Source organism: Daphnia magna, linkage group LG8 (genome assembly GCF_020631705.1).
Source record: "Daphnia magna isolate NIES linkage group LG8, ASM2063170v1.1, whole genome shotgun sequence".
NCBI classification, from domain to species: domain Eukaryota; kingdom Metazoa; phylum Arthropoda; class Branchiopoda; order Diplostraca; family Daphniidae; genus Daphnia; species Daphnia magna.
The window spans coordinates 2,592,081-2,614,896 of record NC_059189.1 but is presented as its reverse complement, the minus strand read 5'-3'; the positions used below and the strand labels follow the sequence as shown (position 1 = coordinate 2,614,896).

At 44.9% G+C, this 22,816-nt stretch overlaps 3 protein-coding genes across 3 annotated transcripts in view; all 3 read right to left on the bottom strand.

Moving 5' to 3' along the window:
- Positions 1-114: 114 nt before the first annotated feature.
- Positions 115-14,841, bottom strand: LOC116928729 (nesprin-1-like). The gene is given in 26 exon segments (XM_045177913.1): positions 115-1,740; positions 1,899-1,981; positions 2,133-2,441; positions 2,518-2,652; positions 2,714-2,920; positions 2,997-3,132; positions 4,066-4,133; positions 4,135-4,260; positions 4,328-4,682; positions 4,684-5,219; positions 5,285-6,496; positions 6,556-7,215; positions 7,289-7,477; positions 7,545-7,622; positions 7,624-7,749; positions 7,818-7,847; positions 7,849-8,133; positions 9,308-9,598; positions 11,271-11,606; positions 11,705-12,004; positions 12,076-12,408; positions 12,475-12,792; positions 12,853-13,359; positions 13,361-13,516; positions 13,518-14,549; positions 14,608-14,841. Coding segments are annotated over 26 exon segments (8,319 nt in total). The 3' UTR covers positions 115-1,463.
- LOC123475328 (titin-like) lies at positions 14,546-22,475 on the bottom strand. Its single transcript, XM_045177912.1, is given in 10 exon segments — positions 14,546-14,946; positions 15,082-15,877; positions 15,880-16,788; positions 16,835-18,271; positions 18,671-18,847; positions 18,948-19,112; positions 19,179-19,355; positions 19,418-19,528; positions 20,024-21,293; positions 21,379-22,475. Coding segments are annotated over 9 exon segments (6,111 nt in total). The 3' UTR covers positions 14,546-14,946; positions 15,082-15,109.
- LOC116928730 (nesprin-1) overlaps positions 22,291-22,816 on the bottom strand; it is a 56,201-nt gene continuing 55,675 nt past the window's right edge. The window contains 1 exon segment of the mRNA XM_045177522.1: positions 22,291-22,815. Within this exon segment, the coding sequence (XP_045033457.1) occupies positions 22,510-22,815 (306 nt within the window). The 3' untranslated portion in view covers positions 22,291-22,509.

Sequence of the window (22,816 nt, the reverse complement as noted above, 5' to 3'; positions counted from 1 at the left end):
TCTGCAATTAGGATGTTGTGCAACATTGTCGAATCGTCTAATTGTAAAGCGTCAGCGCAGACCAATAAATATTTAAAAATTCTGATTTCTGAAAGAGACTTGAGAAATTATAAATTTATAATGAATAAATCAACGTGTATTCAACATCACTTTCTTTTTCTTTCGCCATTACATGCGACGAACACTTTGAATATTGATGCTTCGTCGGCGATTGCCTAGCTGGCTGCCGCAAACGTTCTCCCAAAAGAAAAATTTACGTCTTAGTGGCCAATAATATGGTATTACGACGTGTCAGGCGATACATTATGTAACAACAGACATAGTGGGTTAGAGCTAGTTGCTGATTGGGGGAAAAAAATAATAGTGTATAATAATGAGAAAAAAGAAAACAAAAACAACAGTATTTCTCACAAATCCAGTAAATGTCTTTTTGGGGTTAGGCGCAGTGAGAAGAGAAAGAAAAACTATGTTAAATCTCGTAAAAAGAAAACCAATGAAAGGGAGGATTACACCGAAGAGACTAGAGGCAGAGTCTATAAGAAAGTAACGAATCTAGCACGCAGCATTGTAAAGGACACATGGGTTTCATTGTGGGGTAGAAATTCAAGGAGAAATACAGACAATTTAGAAATCTTAGTTTGTGTCTTCAAAGATTTCAATATCGAGTCAGAAAAACAAAAGTCGACAACAGGCGTGTTCCACTCCGCCGTGTGGCAAGTTTTGTTTGATTCTTTTTCTCCCGGAAAAACAAAAAAAAAAACAAAACAAAACATGAATTTTTATATGGCCGGATTAGCTTTGAAACTTCCAGTTCCTGACGGAACACAATACACACACGCACACACACAGCACAACCGAATTGACGAAGCACGTATTGTGAATTTTGTAACGCTCATAGATTTTTAAATGTGTGTTTTAGACATATACTTATATTAGATTGCTGGGCAGCATTAGTAGTCAATTTTTTCATTACGCCTTTTCTCTTCTTCATCAACCAGGTTCGACACGCGAATTTTGAACGAAATTCTATCACCGTCTCTCATTCCCCGTTTCATAATTTTTTTTTTTTCTTATTTTTTTTTCTTTCAAAGTGAATCATTTCCCTCCGTGTAAGTGCGATACATTCGCAATCTGGATAAATTATAGGCGACGACGAACCTCCACTCAATTTTTTTGTTTTTCTAAATAGTTTCTACTTAAAGCGCATTGACAGTTTACGCGCAAATTTTGGCAACATTATCCTCGACGGTGTGTCTAAGATAAATAAAGAATTTCTACTTAAACCTTCGGTTCACAAAAGGCTTTTTGAAATGTCTAGCGTAGCACCGGCGATAAGTTTTCTTTTCATCGTTATCAATGACATTGATATAGCAGCCTTCAATTAAAAGGTGCGCGAGGAAGGAAGTGATGAGAGAGCAGTAGAAGTGAAGAGACGAAAAAAAGATTTGTGAAGGCGGGTTTTCCTAAGTAGGCGGGGCTCCATCCGGATAGCCGAGTACGAACTCGAGCGAATCGACGAACGTATTGGCATCCATGCAAGAATTGTTATTAGGTACTAGGGAAGCAACACCGAGGACCAGAAGCATCACTGCCTGAATGGGCAGTGCGGTGCGGATCACCCGGCCGAAGAAGCGATAGCCGCGCTGCAATACGCTCGTGTCCACGGCAGCCGCAGCAGCAGCACTTCCATTGGCTTCTTCCCGATCCGGTGTCCGGGCGGAAGCAGTCGCAGCAGCAAAACTGTAATTTTATCAGGAAAGAGACAAACAAATCAAATCAGGTAAACGTTAAATAAACCAAAAAGAATCATTTGGAAATGAAGTGCGTGTGTCGATGAACGTAAACATAAAATGAAAGTGTAAAGAAGATTGTCCTGATCAAATAATAGAGTGCCATACTTGGAATGGACAGTGCTGGTGAATGAACGCTCGTCCATGGACGAGGCGCGGGGAACTCTCGGAGATGGCGACCGACAAGGCGACTGCAACGGTGATGTCAAAATGTAAAAAAATTAAAAATAAATAAATAAATAAATAATACGTCCACGAAGAAATGAATTAAAATCATAAAATCCATGCTGAATCGTCAACGTCTTTCAAGTGCTATACAGTGGATTGAAATGAAACACTGACCTCGGTGGATGGCAAAACAACAATAGACGGGCGCGGGGATTTGACTCCGGGCGACGACATTCCGCTCAGGTTCAACCCAGAAGGAGTCGAAGGAGAAACGGAAGCTCCTCGGTTACGTAGAGCCCCGTCTAGCAATTGCTTGTATTGGCCGCAAATCTTTAGCAAGGAAGTCAAACGATCGTTCAAAACGGCCAGTTTGGACCTAAGTTGGGCACTATCCGCTTCCACAGACTGTGCAAAAACTTGGTCGGCAATTTCCCGCATGGACGTCACTCGAGGTTCAAATTGGCTCAGTTGGGCGTATAAATCCTGTGATTGATATGTACGGATCTTCAGTCAAAGGAATCCCATCACGATGATATTATACATTTTTTTGCTTTATTACCTGGAACTTCGTTAGTTGGGCCTTCAGTTGTTTGTTGCCCACGGTCAAATCGATCGGTTCGGCGCTTTGAATGTCAGCTTCTGTCCTTTCTAACCAGCTAACTAAGTCGCGAATGGTGCGATGGTACTCTTCATTCTACAGATGAAAAAGGCGTGAAAGAGTCTCTTCCTGTTATTAAAACTGTCAAATAAAATACCTGCATGAGGGAAGACTGTAGTCGGCCTTGGATCCGAGCCGCGGACTTGCAGACAGCATCCCAACGGCTATTTGCGGCGGCCAATCGGCTTCGAAGACGATCGGCAGCTCGCTGATCGGCCGTTACAGCGTGTTCGGCTACGTGGTTAACGACAATGTTCAGCGACATTACAATGTTCTTGTGGCTATCCAAATCGAGTGAGAGCTCCTAGGAACGACATTCCAGAATTTCCGATTAAAAACATGAAAACTTTGACAAATTTAAACAAGACAATTTAACATACTCGGAAATCCTGGACGGTATCTTCTAGCTGCTCCATGTTGGTCGGAATGCGTTCGTGAGCACGGAATTGGTTTTCGGCATGTTCCAGCCATCGTTCCAGTCGCCAAAGATCCTGCTCTTGTTGAGCCCATGTTTTCCTGGAACACAGGGGACATGAAGTTGATTTCCCACCAACAGCAGTGGACGAGGAGCGAGGCGATGCCACTTCATGCCCACTATTTGACGCGCCCAACACAGGGCTGGGGTCCCCAGACATCACGAAGAATGGATTGGAAGACAGAGGAGACAGAAAGGGGAGGGCAGATTCCGGACGTGCACAAGAAGCAAAGACAAAGGAAAAACCGATATGGGATCATCACAATGCTGATGGATTTTATATAAATGTCTTATTATGGGCTAGTCTAATTTGATTTTAAAAAAATAATTTTTTATATTGTGAAAAAAAAAATATCAATTCTCATTTAAATGCTATTTTAAAATCTAGATGATCTCTGTAACTAAACCTTATTTGGATTTCATTAGATTGCATCAGTGTCTTGATTACCAATATGTGAATGTCAAAGCATCAATTTAATTTTAAACTACGTTACAATGGCGGATTAGATTCGCAATTAATACCAGCGAGTTTACAAATCGTTGCAATGTAAAAACGAACTACTGACAGATTGCGTTAGAAAAAATAAAAACCGGCGAAGTGGTGTCGTACAACAACAATATGCAGTTGTGAACGTGATTAATGTGTGAATTTTTCCTTCGCAACAAATTATTAATAGTGGTTTGTTTCAGTGAAATTGTGATGTGCCCATCGGTGGCGAAAAGAAAAGTAAATACAGGAGGTATAATAAAGTGAGAAGAGACGCAAAAAGTAGGTTTGCGTGTTGGAAAAGTTTTATAAAAAAAAAAAAAAAAGCAACCAAGCAAAATAAAGTTGGGGTCAAGGTTTTCATGCGTGTCATTCCAAGATAAGGCAAAGAAGGAGACAAGTTTTGAGGAACAGGAAAAGACAGGAAACGAAGAAGTAAGGCTGTCCCGCATGCAATCGCCACGCTACCCTGCACGAAATGCCTTACCTTTCATCTCGTAAGTTGCGCTCTTTTGATTTGGCCAGCATTTCAAGCTGTTGGAATTCGTCCTGTAAGGGCGGACGTTTGTCTGGTAAGCGCTTCCAGCTGCTTGGAGTCGGTTAATGATGATTCTGATACGAGACGGCTGCACAGATGTTGAGTTAAATCATGGGACGACCGGCAGGTGGCTACCATTCGTGCCTAAAATTTGAAAAAGCGCGGGTTAATTTACAAACGTGAGATGAGGCGGTACGCAAATTTGGATTACAATTTCGTTCGCTGCGTCGGTGGATGGTTCAGTACTGATGGATGTTTTGATCAAATGATCGAGACGAGCTAATCTTTGTCTCCATTCGTCTAGAGCTAATTCCAGGTGCCTTTGAGTATCCGATTTGATAGACACAGGAGGTGGAGTTGATCGCTTGGTGGAAGACACGACGGCAGTTTTCGCAACTTCGGCATACGTGCGCTGTTTGGCTCCCGTAGCCTCTTCACGAATCTCTTCAATGGGCCTAACTGGGGGTACCTTTAATGTAGATGTACCAGTTTGGGCTGCTGTTACACGAATTTCTTCCACCGGTCTAGATGGGGTGACGCGGGATGGGGATGTAGCAGTTCGGGTAGCTGACACATGAGTTATCTTCCGCCAGTCTAGGTGGAATGACTTTTGATGGAGACGTACTAGTTCCCACCGAAACGGAAGTGTTCCGGGCGTCTGGAAGCGATAAGCTAATGGCGCTATCGTCGAAAGCCGCTGTGGCTGATCCTCGAGGAGCATCGTTATCCAAAGCATAGCTGTAGACACCAGAATCACACATGCTAAAATTCTGGGCACCAGCCCCGGCCATGACAGTAGCCATTTGGCGCTCTTGATCTTTTTCAGCTAGCCGGACTTGCATTTGTGCCATTTTTAACAAGACTACATCTTCGGTTTTCAGATAATCATCCAATTGTGATTGCATATCAGCTGTCCCTTGCTTAACTAGCGCTCGTCCGAGTTCCCTAATTTCAGCTCGGGCATTCTCCAACACTTGCAAATCTTCTGCTAGCTGCCTTAGTACTTCGGCTGGATCGCTCTCTCCCGATAAGGTATTGCTCTCCAGTTGTTGAACTTGTACTTCACAGTGCGAACACCAAACTAAAAGCCGATCGCGCAATCCCTGTAATACGTTTAAGTTTTAGTTAAAATCAAATGTTCTCAGGTAAAACGGGTACCATTAAATACCTGCCAATGGTGAATCAATGAAGTTGCATTTCTACTCGTTTGAAGGAGCATTGATAATCTATCAGATAGATCCCTCCATCTAGCGTTCAGACGAGCTACCATTTGCTGCAATTCACCGGAAGCGTCGAGGCGCCCGTCTCGAGCCAAGATACAGTAGCGTTCATTAAGTTGGTCCAGCTTTTGGCGGGTGAAAGGCGCATGGAGTTCTTGAATAAGATTCTCTAGAAGCGTACTCAGCTGTTCCACTTCGAATGACGATGAAGCTCCACTGGTGTCATTAGGTGTTGAAAGTTCTATAACAGACATGATCTGATCCAACTGGCCGTGCAATTCCAGTACAGCTGACCAGTCAGGCCACAAGGATTGTAAAAGTGCAGATCTTTCACTCGCTAATTGGCAAATGGAATTCCAACGTCGCTGGAGGGATTGAGTGGCATATTGTACTGCATCCAGATCAGGGCCCAGCCATCCGTGGAGTAAGGTGTAATTGACGGTGAAACTGTTGCACAGATCTAAGACGGATGCAACAATGGGGCGCTTTTGCTCGATGGACTGCTCCAGATTACGATGCTCGGAAAGTCGGCTCTCAACAGCAGCCGAATTGCAAGCGGAAATGGTTAATGGGGCGTTGATTGCTGCCTCAGTTTGACCCAGCCAGACGGTCAATTCCGCTAGACTATTGTTGAGTCCGTCTAAATCCGTAGGTAGCTGTTGCAGACGCTGTAGCTCATGGTTCCACGTCTCCATTAGTTTCTTCCAGATCTCTTCGACGTTGGCCACTTTGCTAAGAATCTCGTCTTTTCGCTCTTGATTACCGCAAACGAGACTCAATTCTCTGCCTTGATCCACCAACCAGCGATGTTCACTCTCTTTTGCCGCTAGCTCATCTCGTAAAGGACCAGACAGCCGTTGTACCATATCGTCCACTAAGGCACGTTGTTTTTGCAATAGCCGTTGTTCCATGGTAGATGCCCAGTTGACGAAGCGGACGTATCGCATCTCAAAAACTTTGGGCCAGTCCTGTTGATCCTCGAGCATTTGAATGAGTGAATTGAGGCGATCTTCTGTTTCACAACGTCGAATTTGAAGGGCGGCAAGGCGCTGCCAAATACGCTTGGCATCGGGAATGTTGACACAAGAACGAATTTCACCGGCCACGACTTCTTGTTTCTCCACGTCGGAAGACAAAGTTTGCACCATAAGTAATTGTTCCTGCAAAAGAAACGAATAGTAAATAAATAATAGACGTAGATTTCCAGCTGGATTCTTACTCTGTAGTGTTGGAGCAGTTCTGAAACAGCTTCGGTAGATGAGGGCAGTTCGTTCTCAGCCACCAAATCGCTTTGCACCGACTGAAGCTGTTGGCGAATGCCTTCAACACCTTTTTCCAAATTCTGATAAAGTCGGGCAACTCTCTCCAGGAAATCGCGCCACGTTCGTAATCCAGCGTCTAAATCCGTTAAACGGGCGGCAGCTGATTTAAGATCGGCCCGAACTGTCGAGGCGCTTTCTTCGTCGCCGAGTTTCTCCAACAACTGGCGTGCGGCTCTGTCAAGCTCGACTTGGATCCTGTGGCCCTGTCCTATCTTGTCCAATAAAACTTCCACTCGGTGCAAAGCGGTCGGTAAACCGTGTTCCTGGATTTGGCGCAGGACAAGGTGCTTGCGTTCTCGTTCGGCGGCATCCAGCCATGTCAAAAGTTTTGACAGTGAAGAGCGATATTGTTCCCACGCTAAAGCTCTGTCACTGAGGGCGGCATGACGTAGGCGGATGCGCGTGAGGACCGCCCGATGCAAGCCCTGGAGATTGCACGCAACTTTCGGCTCAATGACTTCTTCCGTGGTTTCAGTCGCTTCCACCTCTCGTGTTTCATTGCTGGATTGAGTCGAATGGAAGACTGAATGATGACGTATCAGAAGATTCTCGTGCAGCTATTGCAATCCAAAACAAAAACATTATCAAGATTTGACATCGATGAACCTATGATTAGACTCGGTCTTGTACCTCGCACAAATCCCGATCTTCGCAGGTGGATAGGTATTGATCGGGTAGCGAACGACTAAGGTATTTTTCAGCTTGATCAAGATGGTCACGCCAGACTTGGGCGGTTGCGGATTCGTCGCAGCGATCCTGTAGCTTGTTCAATAGTCTCTCATACTCTGCGAACGTCTTCTGGAAAATGATTTCCCATTGCTGCGAGGGCAGACAATAGAACTTGTTACGACTTTAATCGATTTCTCGGAATAATTGAACATCATACTTGTAAAGTGGTTTGAATGGTCGAGGTTGTCGCGCAAAGAGCAGCCTGCGGTCTAATCTCCACCACAGCAGGCAATTGCTTCACTAATGGGTGCACTGTTCAGTTGCTGCTCTGTGGGGCTGAGTTGCAGTAATTGATCACGCAATACAACCAATTGGTCTTCGATGCGTTCCCCAGCAGCGTCTTCCTCCACGGTGCACAGCGTCTGCGGTTGCAAGATAAAATAACTAATTATGTTGTAATCAATGCGCTATGATTTTGCTAATTGGTTACCTGTCGGGCGGTATTAATGAGTTTTTCTGCCTGAGAGGATTGTGCCGTTGCAATTGCTGAAGGCATTGCTCTGCCTCTCGGCGATATCAGCCAGCACAGTCATGGACTGTTGCAATAACTGCAGTTGTTGGGCGACATGTTCAGCCGTGGAAGCCAAACTGACGGGTATAGCCGCTGAATTGGCATCCGCGCCCACCATAGAGATGGAATTATCCACAAAGACGGGACTCATGGCGATAGAGCGGCCCAATTCACTAGCCGCCGATCTGCCGCGTTCAAGACGTTCCTGTTGTACTAACAGCTCCTCGCCGATAGCCTTCAAAACAGAATAAACAATAAAATGCGATTTTTTTTTTTACGTTGAAACAGACGATACACATTCCAATCGATTGGGCCCGATTTCCCAGCGAGAATTTGGCGGATTCGACCGCAATGTCAGTGACTTTTGATTATTAGAAAGCCAACGTCGTGAGCATGTTCGTGTGTGAATGCACGCACCCTATTTACGATTTCTTTGCCTTCCTATTTCTTTGACGAAATTTGAATTCGAAAAAGCGAAAAATAAAGAATCTTTTGTTTGCATCAGGCGATTTAAAATAACGCAACAAACATTGCAAGGTGTCAATTTGATTGACCACGATAGTTAACAGTCATCCTACAAACTCTTGTGAACTGACAGCGTGAAACTTCTACCGAAAATAAATAACGGAAAAAGAAAACAAACAAACTAAAATTGACTTTGCCAGGTGTGTCTTCACGGCACGAATCGGTACGTCACGTCGAGTTCCATCGGAGTTCACGTGTGTCAAAAGTCGTCACGACAAACGAAACACATGGCAGCGAAAGATAAATCTTGTCCCTGACTGACGAGAACGTGAAATGATCGCGTAAACAAAAAGGCCAACTGTTTTTTTGATAAGTAAAAGAACTTTTATCTTTTTGTTAGCGTAAACATTGGCTTATCACAACATCGTGCTACGTTATCCCTCTATCACCAAGAATGTACGGTGTATAATAACCGGTTAACGAACAACTTGGCTGCACCCTGATTGCTCACAACGAGGCGCGAAAGGGTCAGCAATTATAGAGAGAAAAAATAAAACAAAACCAAAAACAAAACAACGAGATGATAACAATCAAAAGTCGGGGATTTGTAACGGATCGAGAGACCTTAATGAGGTATCGTCTTGGAAACCGGAAGGGATGCGGGTGCCTTAGGCAGTTTAAACGGTGCCCCAGCAGAATAAGACAACGTGGCCTCACCATCACTGTGAATCGATTACGACTACCAAGAAGCCACTCGCAAGAAAAAATGATGAGAGAGAAAGAGAGAACAAGGCTGGTAGGATACGTCTTGCATCATTGATAGTTAACTTTCCCTACTATCCAACTAAACAGTTTTTTGTGGTTATCTTTGTGTTTTTCCTTCATGTTTTTTTTTCTCTTTTCTTTTCTGAACAATAAAGAAGAAAAAACTGAAAGTTGCATACCTGAATTTGTGCCAAGGTTTCGTCCTCTTCTCCAGGTGTAACGCTGTGTTGAGTCCACTCTAACTTATTCGAACACCATTGTTGTATATCATCCAGTTCGGCTTCGATGCCCATCCAGTCAGCAGCGGCATGTCCGTAACAATGAGACAAACGATCCAGAGAGGATTCCAACTCTGTCCACTGCACTGCGATATCGGCGGCTGTTTCACCGGCTTGCGGTTCAAACGGTTCGGCTAACCGTCCCACTTCGCTCACTAAATGTTGATTGGTCGTCAATTCCTCGTGTATGGTCTACAGAAAAACAAACCGAAACAAACTTGATGAGTCTCTCTCCCACGGGTCACAAAAGCAAACACATAAACACACACACAGGTTTGCAGTAAGAAACAAAAAACAACTTTGGTGAGAGCTCTCGCACAGTCGACCTCCCAGCAGTTGTGTTTACATTCGTCTGCAGGGCCTGATGATGCTGCGTCGACTGCTTTACGTGGAAAACAGCTGATCGACTCGAGATGAAAAGGGAGGGCTATTGACTACGCTCGCAACAGGACCTCTTTGGGTGAGCCTGCGCACAAGAACTCTGACGATGAAAAATGAACAGCTCAAAAGTATTAAACACGACGACGATCCCATGTCTAGAAAGTTTTGAAAGATTGCCAAAATGATTTTTGATGAATTCCATTTCAAGGTTCGTTGATAAATGGCTGGAATTTACGTCATTCTTTTACTGCATTTTTTCTTTTTTAAATCGGAGGATCGTTTGGCCCATGCTTGCCTGTGGTTTATCGATTAGTTTTCACGCACTTGGTGGCACTGCACAATCTCTGGCTTTCACGCTTTCTCCCCCTACATTCGCGACATTGAGTGGGCGTCTATAATAATATACGAGGAAAATGACGTAATCGGAACGGAAATGGGTGAGGTCGCACATTTAGGAGACAACTAACTATAACGTAAAAGGATCCTTATCAATGGCTACTAAAAAGACTTTAAATGTTTTTGTTTTTCCTTTCCTTGATGCCTCTAACTAACAAAATTATCTGCACAATCCAGGGTTGTGGTGTACGATACTCTCTTTTATTCGAGAACTTAAAAGTGATAGACGAGACTAAAAAGAACGCAGACAAAAAAAGAAATTCTTTAAATACATTCCGGTCAGACCTTCTCCCCCCGCAATTCGCTTGGAGCCACATGAAAATGCCATTCGACACCAAAAAGCAAAAAGGTTTTAGGGGGGAAAACAAAAACTAACGAGAAGACGTCTGTTTAAACGTTGTAACTATGTCGGCTAGAATCAATACAGTTGGTGTGTCACGAGAGCACCCTTGGTAATCTTTAACCCCTTTTCTTTCTTCCCCCCTTTTATTTTACTGTTTTGGGAGGGAAATCGACCAGCTGTTGCTATTTCCGTCGGCTGACGAAATTTCTTTTCATATATATATATATATACGACGCGTGACTAACCCAACTTTTTTTTTGTTTCTTTTGGTCCCGGAACTTCTTTCTGGCAACACTCAGCACAACACGAAACGATGAAAATAGCACTTTGCCTTCTTTCTCAGGAATGTAAAAATGACGCCTCACAGTGAAAAACACTGACTTTTTTGGGTAATATCGTCACGAACGCCTTGCCCCCGTTCATGCAACCGAACGTGTGCCGGCGTCGGCCATTACTGAATAAGCTAAGCAGACGACGTGATTATTCCATCCATCAAATGCCAACGAAACTAGCAGACGCTTTTCGACTTTTGCCGCGAAAAAAAAAACAACATGGTGGGAGCCAACTCAGTGGGAGGGCAGGCGGGAAAGTTCTACCACCACCCCAGCAAGGACAAACAGCAATCCGAACAATGTAAACAGGTTTTCCACGTTGTGTTTCGGTAAAAGAGATAAAGTTTTCTTTTCTTTTGTTTACAGTTAGTTAAAGTCTAAAAAGCATATAAATCATGATGAAAATTTTTACCTCTATCGATTGTTTTGCAGAGAGGAGGCGCTGTAGATCGACAGAGCCTTTGAGCGAGGCCATGTTTCTGGCATATTTGAGCCGTTTGATGAGGGACAGTACACGATTCACAGAATTCTCGAATAACCTCCAACGATCCAGCCGATCGGCTACGGAGGCCCGCGTCAGTTGCAACAGATCGCGAGATCGTTGTCGTGAGCGGTCCAGCTGTAGAAGCGACTCCAAGAAGCTGGTCTCGTCTACGACGGCAGTCACGCCATCTTTCGGGCAAACTTCCAAGTGACGTTGCAACTTGGCGGATTCGACTTCAATCGACTGCAGCTCACGTTCACTCTCCTGAAAATTTGGACCAAAAATATACACCATGAAACTCCGACGTTAACGAATGGGCGGATATTGGGGCATATTTCGGATTTCAAACAATGCACGCATACCTCACACAGCTGGGCTGCTTGTGCCAGCCACAAGGGATCTCTATAAATAGACGCCTTTTGCAGGCAGATGAAGACCTCCTGGAGACGCCGAGAGGTGACGCTGTACAAGCGCTGGAAGGATATCATCCACTGGTGAACTTGACGCAACCTCTCTAACCGCTGATTAATGGCGTTTCTCATTTCTTTGGTCCTTCTGGCCAGTACGCCCAAATGTTCTGCGCGATCAGCTGCCAGGTGCGGATTTGAAGCCCCAAGGGCAGATATCTCTTTCAGCTGCCACTCGGTAAAATTGTAAAAAGCCTACAGAATTTTTTTGCGGTTAATTAATGATGGATGATGAGTTTTTAAACCAAAACAAAAAATATCCTTACTTGTAGTTCTTTCCGACGGGTTGTGGTTTCTTCAGGACTACCATACTTGACGGGTAGTTGATCCAACGCACTCTGAATTCTAGCGTGTGAGCATTCGATGCAAATCAATCGGTCTTCTAGCGGGATGTCTTCTTGCTGGGCTAAGCCTTGGAGCAAAGCTTTTTCGACACATTGAAGCTCGCGATCCAGCTGAATCCAAGACTCGTCTATTTCTACGCAGAATCGACGATTTTCGTCTTCGTCTACAACGGACACGAGTGCAATGGCCCTGTCCAGCTGCGTTTTTGCTTGCACCCACTCCTGTTGCTTTTCTTCAGCTTCAGTCCTTACCACCTAAAAGATACATACCCGCATTAAATTGTGCGACATTATCGGTGTCAAAGACAATAATAAATTTACCCAATATTGCAGGCAGTCTTCATGGCTCACTCTACCTCTTTCAGCTTTATTCACTAACATTTGCAGCTGGGCCGTCGCCTCCGTAAGCCATGGTTCAATATGGGAAGCGAACTCCCGGAATTGGTTCCAATGTTCGGCAGAAAGTAACAGTTGACGATGGGTAGCTCGGGTGTCGTTGATCATCTGCTGCAATTGCACAATCCGTTCCTGGAATTTGGCTTCCAATCCAGGATCAGAAAACAGGCAATCCAAACTTCTAGTGGACTCTACCAGCTGAGCGGCTACTGATCGATGATGTTCCATCGACTCCAGAACATCCTTGACATTGAACGATTTAATAATTTGAACAAGAAAGAAAAAAAAATCCAATTATTGTACCTTAATAGATTCTGTCAGATCCGCAATCATTTCACTTCTGATGTTGGAAATGTCTGGTATCTGAAGCTGACGGAACCATTCGTCTTCTTGGGCCCATTGCAATTCCAAGACATTCCAAGAAGCCAAAGTCATTTCGACAATCTCTTGGCGGTTAACAGCTCGATCCAATATGGCTCCAGCTTGAACGACGAGCTCTGCGTGAAGGTCTTGGCACAGAGAACGAGTGTCTAGGTCGAGATGAGGTTCGAGGGTATCGAGTACCTGCAAGAAATGGCTGAGACAGAAAAGGAATCGCTGTCTTTTCTCCAGTTCTTGCGAAGCTTCCGGTGGATTTCGAGCCGCCAATTTGCTAGCAGACAGCGCTTCAGAAAGTCGAACAATTTCGGCGAATTCTTGTAACGTTTGACGATACTCGGCCGTCAAGGCGGCTTTGTGTAGCAAAACGTTGCGCTCATCTCGCACGGTCTCTTCCACACTTTTGATGGTATCCAGCAGGGCATATGCGCTTGTCAGGCATTTCATAGAAAGGCGTTTCCTTGACCAATTCGTGTCCGGAATGAAGTAATTGGGTCACACCTTCTAGTCGCTCCTGCACTGCTGTTTCTATATCTTCAAGCTGGACAAGCTTCTCTTGACTGGGCAGTTTCTCAGTCGACTGTAGCATTCCGGAGTTGATGCATGAGCTCTTTAATACGATCTTCTTCGTTACTAATTTGATCCAAATATTCAGCCCATTGACGCCGGATGTGCTCAATTTCACCTTCACTTCGCTTCGTCACTTCGCTTACGGATTGCACTTGTTGTTTGAGTGATTTGACGCACTTGTGCAACAAGATTTTGGTATCCTCGTTGACTATCTCGACTGCCATCTCTGTAATCTCTTCCAGCGTGTTGAGACTCTCTTCAACAACACGGACTTCTTCACAGAGGCTTTGAATCTGTTCCGTTCGTCGCTCCACGCTCTTGGTTTGTTTGATGGTGTAAACTCGATATTCAATCGTTTCCAACCATTCGGTGACTGTGCGGACTATGGTGATGACAATTTGTTGGATGACAACCACTTCGCGGCGCTGCACAGCTGTTTTGAGTGCAGCCAAGTTATCGTTCAATTTGACGGTACGCTCTTCCACTGTTTCATCGACAGTGACTTGGGTCACAGTCGCTAGGTAACGAACGCTAGACGTATGCGTTGAGGAGTCAGCACTTTGGCTCAATTGATCAGACAGCCGATTGTCAAGCAGTTTTTGGATTTCTTGCCATTCGGTGTTGAGCTCCTCCTGTTGGGCCTCTTGGCCCACTGTGACTCGATCCGAGACTAATCGAGCCACTCGTTCCATAATTTGAATGTCGTCTATAGGAGGACCAGTTGTGTTTTCGCCCAATGTTGGGGCCACAGATTCGCGATGTTCCGTTAACGTATTCCATTCATCTCCGCGTTCTTTCGTCGACTCTTCTTCTTGCGATTGAGAACGTTCTAACGGATCGTTTTCAACGTCTTCAATCAGTGTTTCAATGTTTGACAACTGTTCGACGATACCGGGCAGGATTTCTAAGATTTTCTCACCTATTTCGATCACTTTTGCCGAATCACTTGATGGATGTACGGCAACTTGTTGCTCTTCGTCCGACTGTCCAGAGTATTCCAGCGGCTCAACAAGATGATTTTTCAATAACTTGTTGCTCCTCAGGCTCGATGTTCAACGCGTCCTGTACACTGTCTCCCATGGGTTCAGTTCCAAGAGTTTGTTGCTCTACAATCTCTTTGTCCAGAGTATCGCGGTCTTTCGTGGGTTCAATAGTTGGTGTTTCAATAATTTGTTGCTCTTGAGATTGATCATCCAAGACATCGGGACCATAGATGTTCATGGCTTCCGTTCCAGAAGTTTGTTGCTCTTCGACCTCTTCTTCAAAGGTATCCAGCTCACGGTCTTTAGAGGGTTCAATCAGTGGTGTTCCAGAAACTTGTTGTTCCTCAGTCTCTAAGTTCATGGATTCCGTTTCAGAAGTTTGTTGTTCCTCAGCCTCTTCTTCAACGACATTCTTTTCATGGGTTTTGGAAGGCTCACTCAGTGGTGTTCCAATAACTTGTTGCTCCTCAATCGCGTTGTCCAAGAAGTCCTGTTCTCTATAGTTAACTGCCTCCGTTTCAGAAGTGTGTTGCTCTTCAACCTCTTCATCCGGGGTGTCTTTGGTCGGTTCAATCACTGGTGTTCCAATAACTTGTTGCTCCTCAACCACTACATTCGAGGTGTCCTGTTCACGATATCCCGCGGCCTCTGTTTCCAGAAGTTTGTTGCTCTTCAACCTCTTCCTTCAAGGTATCCTGTTCAGGGACTTTGAACGGTTCAATCAGTGGTGTTCCAGTAGTTTTTTGTTGTTCGGCTTCTTTGTCCAAGACCTCCTGTTCAGCATCTTTCGTGGGTTCACAAGATAACGTTTCAATGGCTTGTTGCACTTCAGCTTCTTTCTTCAACGTATCCTGTTCGCTTTTTTCCAATGGCTCAATGAACGATGTTCCAGCAGCTTGTCGATCTTCGACCGGCAGTTCGTCTCCGTAGCCCACCCTGATCACGGTCACATTGGACCACGATTCCGTCTTTGTTAAATCCGGAATTTGAAGTAGGTCGGGTTCCAGTTGAACAATCAAACTTTCCACATCTACCAGCTGACTTTCTGATGTAGTGGATGGGTCATTATCGTCCAATTGTTGTTGCACCATGTCTTCGTCTTGACCGCTTGACTCTGTGGGTTCTATCAACGATGACTGTAATTCTCCAACCATCTCAAAAGGTTCTTTGACTTCTTGTTTCGCGTCATCAGGGTCAACCATCCACCAACCACCGTCATCTTGGCTTGATGACGATTCTGATGATGAACTCGGATTAGCTAGTGCAGATTGGATTAAACTTTCCTGAATCATACGCTCAATAGTAGGATGGGTTTCAACAGACTTGAAAACTTCTTCGACCAACTGCTGACTGAGCTGCTCTGCTAAATCAGTCGGCATTTTATCATCGGAATCCACGTAATTGATTCCGTCGCTGACTCGTCCTCGGTATCTACCACGTAGATTGGGTCCAGAACTTGCACAACGCTTTCGTCTACTACACTTGTTTGTTCCTCCTCTTCAACTGTCTTTTGTAACACGTCGTCCACCACAACTCGTGCGCTGCTGTCTTCCAGGACGAGTACTTCAACAGGACTGTCGAGATTTTCTTGAACGTCTTCGTTTGCCGTTTGATTGTTACTGATTTCTTCGACGATCGCTATGTCAGAAGGTACTGGTTCCTCTTGGATCGGTGTAGCTCTTGAAGAATCAACAGTGTCTATCCCCTGCAACGGGATGTCTTCCACGGGTTCGCAAGAAGCTGATTCCAGACGAGTGGTATCGGTAGAAGTCGATGAATTGGACGAGGCTGATGGCGGTCTTTCATCCTTGAAGTATTCGTCAAATTGGCGCTCGTCGTCTGGAGAGACGTTCCAGTCCATGTTATCGACGTCCGATTCTGTCTCATCTCCTACAGAGGATGTCGTTGAGGATAGGGTAGTCTTAACATTTTCCATCGCCTTTTCCGGTACTTTTTCGTTGGTTTTATCTGATGACATCGGAAGTTGGAGCTCATCTTTAACAGGTTCTGCTGCTGCAATTTTTTGTTCGGCTGCCATTGAAACTTTCGATTCTGACTCGGGTTCTGTTTTAAATTGATTTTCAGGAATCTGGAGCTGTTGCGGCTCATCGAATGGTATTTCTGCAATGACGGATGGGAGTTTGGTCGAAGAAACAGATGTTAACTCAACTTCAATGATTGGACATTCATGGCCATCGGGACTTTTTTCAATTTCGTCATCCAGTTTTGTAGGCTCAATTGCTTGTTTTTCTTGATGATCAATCGTGGCCTCGTCTTTTTCGAAAATTTCCTCTTCAGACCACTTTGACTAATGATTCCTCTTCAGCAAGGTGTTGTGGTACTTCATAGGCTACGTCAGGCTCCCCAATCGGTTCATCAATAGATTCTTCAATGAACTCTTCACGACTATCGGGGGTTGTTTCAATTGGGAATCCGTCGTCCTGATTTGTGGGCTCGGCTGCTTGTACTTCACGATGATCAACCGCAGCTTCATCTTTTGCGAGAGTTTCACCTTCAGACATTTCGACTAATGGTTTTTCTTCAGTAGCACTGGCTGATTCAGGCTCTCCAGTTGTTTCATTAGGTTCTTCAACGAGATTTTCAGTAATTGGCTCAGTAGTCTGTTCTTCCGTCATCACTTGCGGAGGGATTTCAATTTCTGTTTGTTGGACTTCGTCTCGAAGTTCATGCTCGATTTTAGGTTCTACCGTACGTTCATTTTCAGTCACAGTGCTTGTTTCAACCTGTTGTTTTGCAGCTTCTTCGCATACCACCAAGGGTTCCAGCTGTGCATTGGTTTGCAACTCGGAATGAATTTCATCTAATTTTTGAAATTCGCTGGTTACTTCAGGCTCAGGTTGTACTTCCGATCCCAGCGATGGATCATGGCTCGTCTTAGTATCAAGATCTTTTTGGAGATTGGCTTCCAATATCGGCTCGCCTTGTGGCTCGATTAGCATTTCGACGGTTTGACTGATTTCTGATTCTTGAAGTACTAGGTCATGCTCGGTTTCAGGTAGCTCTTTGCCATGTTGGATCTCATCATCATCATCAGCCTTTGTATCAACAGGATTGAATTCGGTACTCTCATCATGTTCGTGTTCTTCTTCATGTTCGTGAAGTGTTTCAAAAGCTATGCGAGGTTGATTTTGTGGGGCAACGCCATCATTAGAACTCGAAAGTTCGATGATTTTTTCAGGACTTTGTGGCTGTTCAACGAATTGAAGATTGTCGAGAACCTCGTGAATCTCTATGAATTGGTCGGGTGACGGACCAATGTTTGCAGCTTCGCGATCATCATATTCGTCGGTAATGTCCGTAATTTCGACAGTGCTTTTATTATCATCTTTTTCTGTTTGTTGGTCATCGTGAAAATTGGGCTCCTCGACGATACCGAAGGGCGACGGTATGCGAAAATATCGTTTTGGAGGAATGAGTTCAGTTTCAACCGAAAGCGGAGTTACTCCACTCGTGGGGTTTTCTTCTATTTGCTCTTCCACAGATATCTCTCTGCCATTTTGCAGGATAGTTCGTCGAATGACCCGGACGGTTTTCTGAACGACGGATTGCGTGAATGACATTTCATTGTCATCGTCTATTGAGCTCGTTTGAGCCGGTATAATGTTATGTTCGATCGGATCATTTAGACGTACTTCAGGGGCAGTGGTAGCCACTGGCGTGTCAATAGCAGTGACGGGCGTCTCATTAGCTGCTTCATGGTCGACATGTTGGACAAGGGGAGGACTAATGTCGACGCAGACTTCTTTCTCCTCTAGCTCGAGCAGACATGCCTGAAAGTGGACGAGGGAAACGTTTGCTTTACACTTTGTGCAACGCCCAGCGATCGCAAAGAAGGTATGAAAAAAATGAAAATAAGAGACAGAAAGAAAAAAAAAAAGGAAAACAGAAGACGAAGAATGAACGAAATGAGAAATAAAAAAAGCCCCGAATGACACCAACACCACATTTGTGAAATTTCAGACATATGCCGACAGTTGTGTTGTATTGTCACTACACATCCCACAGGCTGTCATGACTAATCTAGAGCAAAGAGACCAACGATTGGCCGGTGACAGACAGATAAGAGTGAACGAGAAGATGACCATCACCAACAACAGCATCATAAAGCAGGCGATTTTGTACTCTTGTAGAGGTCCACTGTGATGGTAGACGACCATGACGAGTCATACCTGCAGGAGAAGTAGTCGTGTGTGTAACTGGGCGCCTGCCTCTGAAAAGCTACGTTGCAGGACACACAGGTGCTCGTAGAGCTGCGTCGCCAGTGGTTCCGTCTCGGCCACCGAATGTTGCAGCGTCCCACATCGATTCATCAAATCAGCCAGCTGTTCATTGCGTTTCACTATATCCTGTTCCAATCGCTAGTTAAGACAAAACGTTACCATCCTTCGCAATCGCTCTACGATGAAGATATCAAGGTTTTTTTTAAATTAAAAAATAAAATAATACCTTGCTCGAATCCATTTCTTTCAGAACGGCACCCACCGAAGTGAATTTGGGCAATTCTGCTTTCAGTTGGCCATGAGTCACGCTGACCCAATCGTCCAGGTCCGAAAGAAGTGCCTGGTACCTTAGAAGGTCTTCATTATCTTTGCTTTTGGCTTCAGCAGCATCCTGTTAAAGATGAAGAACACTTTGTAAAAACTGTTGCTGTACTACAGTAATGTTTAGTGCCCTTACTTCTAGCTTTTGTTTGTATCGACAGGCTTGAGATTCCAATGTGATGTGACGAGTCCTAAGACTTGCTACGGCTGCTCGAATGGAATCTAATTCGGGATCTTCATCGGAAAGGTTCTTAATCCTATCATCCAAGTCGATCAACCGAGGCTCCATCTCCTCGAGAGATTCCATAACAGCCTGAAATACAAATAAAGCTTACAGAAAAACGAAATAAACAAACGAAAAATATCTAAAAATACTTCAATCAGCGGTAGACGATCCTGTATCTGTTGGGAGTTGAACTGTTGAAGGTCTTTTTCCACTTGTTGCAATTGAGCCAACATTGCGTCAAGATCGGTGGATAGGTCCTTCTGAGAGGAAATAGTTTGTGATGAAATAAAACAATCGATCAAAAAGGACAAGACGGCATGCCACACAGACCATGCCAGCAATCAATAACAAGCACAAACATCGACACCAGCTAAAATTGTGTTAGTAGTTCCTTTGTAAAAGAAATTTTAAAAAAACAATCAAGTCTTTTAAAGCTAACTGCTTTCAACAGTTTAAGCAATTACGGCATTCCGCTCCTTTTCAAGCAAGGAGTTTGGCATAATATGGCGGTCAATTCAAATCTCTGTTTGGGATCAGTAGCTTAATAGCAGTAAGATCATGTCGCTCAAACCCATAGACTTTCGCAGGAGAACTGATAGATTAGAAAAGGTAAAATCAGCAATTCATAGGCCATCAATCAAGGAGAGAAAGTAGTTGATGGATGCAAGGCGAGCATGTTGATCACAAAAACAAACAAATGCAATTCTTATTTTAAGAGCAGCAGCATCATGGCGACCCAGAGGATGAATGCCAACCTTGTGTACGTTTTGCTGACGTTCTTCTTGCGATTCACTGAGGAAAGTGCTTTCATCCGACCAGATGGCCCGATCTTCAGGCAAATCGATGTTGTTGATGTTCTCTGTTGTTGTTGGTAATCTACTACTACTGTTGGAGGACTCGACGGAGGGTGGGGGTTGAGGTATGGGATCGGATTCGGGTGACTGGCTTTGTTTCAAGCTCTCAATCTTATCATCTAATCGAACGGCGGCGCCATTTAAACTTTCTTGCCACAATTTCTCAGCGTCGCTATACAAAATCTTGTCCGACCAGTAAGATTCAACGACGGGGCATTTGTTTGTAATATCCTGACCACTCTCAATGGCTTCGGCCAGCTGAAGAGCTTCCCTTTCCGATTCAGATAGACGCTTAGATCGTTTACGTTCGACCTCCTTTGTTTGTTTTTCAATTTTTACGACGACGCGTTTCGATTTACTTTCAGATTTCTCATGCAGTTCGGGCGGATGAGTGCTGACATTCTCCACTTTCACGTTCACGTAAGATGGCTCAGAGGGAAGGTCAGTAGGAAGGGAAGCCTCAGGGACAACTGCTTCAGCTTCAGCATCTTGTGATTCTGATTGAGATGAGCGCCACTTGCGTCTTCGCTTTTCGCGACGGCTGACACATTCGTGAAAACCATCCGGATCGTCGCTGCTAATCGGCTCTGGCTGAACATCTTCGCCAACGACTACCAGAACCGGGGTTTTGGTTGGGCGTGGAGCAACCTGTTCGACCACAGGTTCTGGAACAGTTTCCATTGCTGCCGCTTTTGAGAGGGCCACCATAGCGGCCCATGACAAAGGTTTGGCCACTTCGGGCACTTTTTTCTCCGGACTTTCTCTGATGACCCAGCCGGAAATTACAGGAGTCTCATCCGTGGTTGGTTGCAGTACTTCAGCGGACGGACATGAAGATGCTTCTTCTTGCAAAGCAGACGGCGCAGGTACCCATTCTTGCACCGATTCAGGGATCAATTCCGGAGTGGGTTCTTGATTTGGATGGCAATCCACTTGTTCTTGTGGCTCGCAAACTGTTTCTTGGGGTACCAATTGTGATGCTTCTTGGATGGGTTCTTGAACGTTAGTCACGACAGACTGATTGACGAGGCTTTCTTTTGCCTTCCAGCGGCTTTCGGCATCACGAAGGAAAATGTAGAAAGGATGAGGCCATGAATCGGCAAAGAGGTCGTAATAGAGCTGAGGAGTTGTTTCTCCGTGTTCAATAACATCAGCTAATTCTAAAGATTCTCTTTCAGATTCAGACAATCTTGCACGTCGTCTTCTTTGTTCCGTTTCTTTCAACGGGATAGAAACTTTGGCCGTTTTAGTTTTACGTTCCTTTGGACGTGGCAGGAAGAACATCATGGACTTCTTCATCCGACACATTTTCTACTAGTTTTATAGGTGCGGATGTCACTGGAGCCTGAACAGGGGCCTCGACTGGCTCGGAATCGACTAGTTGCTCTTTCGGCTTATCATCGACAACAAGCGAAACTGATTCGACGTGCTCTTCGTCAGTCGTGTAGTCTTGAGATTCGGATTGCGATGATCGCCATTTCCTGCGACGGCGTTCGTTACGACATACAAATTCCGTGAAAGAGTCGGGATCAGTTTCAATAGGAACTGGCTGTTCACCATCTCCCACGACGATCAGTGTCGGCAATGGGCGTTTAGGACGCACTGGTTCTTCAACAACTTCTTCTTTGGATTCTGTAATTGCTGGTTTGCTGGTGGCAACTACAGACGCCCAACTAAGTACCGACGGATGTTTAGATTCCACAGGTTCTTTTGGAGGTTCGTCAACTTGTTGAACGATGTCTTCAATCGTTTCGGACTGAACGATCGATTCATTCTCCAACTGGAGATCCAGTTCGACGGGCTCGGTAAGTGCCTCAGCTGGAACTAAATTGCATTCATCCATAACTTGGGATGGCTCGCCTTGGATAGATTGATGTTCGGCCACTTCGGGAATAGAATCGGAAGCCTCGGTTTTCTCCGGAGATTGTTCCAGCGCTACCAACAGATTTTCGAGATCCGGAAGTTTTGATTCCGTAACTTGAGACGACTCATTTTGGATAGATTCGACTTTGGGGATAGCATCGGAAGCTTCGGTGGTTTGAAGAGGTTGTTCCGTTGCTACCACCATATTTTCCGAATTGGGAAGCGTAGATTCCACAGTTTGAGTTGGCTCGCTTTGGATAGATTCGATTCCGGCAACCGGAGGAATAACATCGGAAGCTTCGATATTTTGGGCAGACTCTTGTAGGGTTTCCGAAAGGTTTTCAGAATTGGGAAGAGTAGATTCAGTAACTTGGGATGGTTCGCTTTGGATAGATTCGACTTCAGCCACTTCGGGAATAGGATCGGTTGTTTCCGGAGATTGTTCCGGCGCTACCAACAGACTTTCGAGATCCGGAAGTTTCGATTCCATAAGTTGGGTTGGTTCGCTTTGGATATATTCGACTTCAGCAATTTTGGGAATAGCATCGGAAGTTCCGGTTGTTCTGCGGGGATTGTTGCAACGCTGCCCACAGGTTTTCAGAAGTCGATGTTGTATGTTGAGGCCATGAATCGGCATGAAGGTTATGATACAGCACTGGAATTGGATCTCCATGTTCAATGGCCTCAGCCAAATCCAAAGATTCTTTTTCCGACTCAGAAAGCCTCGCCCGACGCCTTCTTTGTTCCGTCTCTTTCAATGGAATTGAGGCTTTTGGTGTTTTAGTTTTGCGTTCCTTGGGACGGGCTGATGGAACATCAGGGACTTCTTCC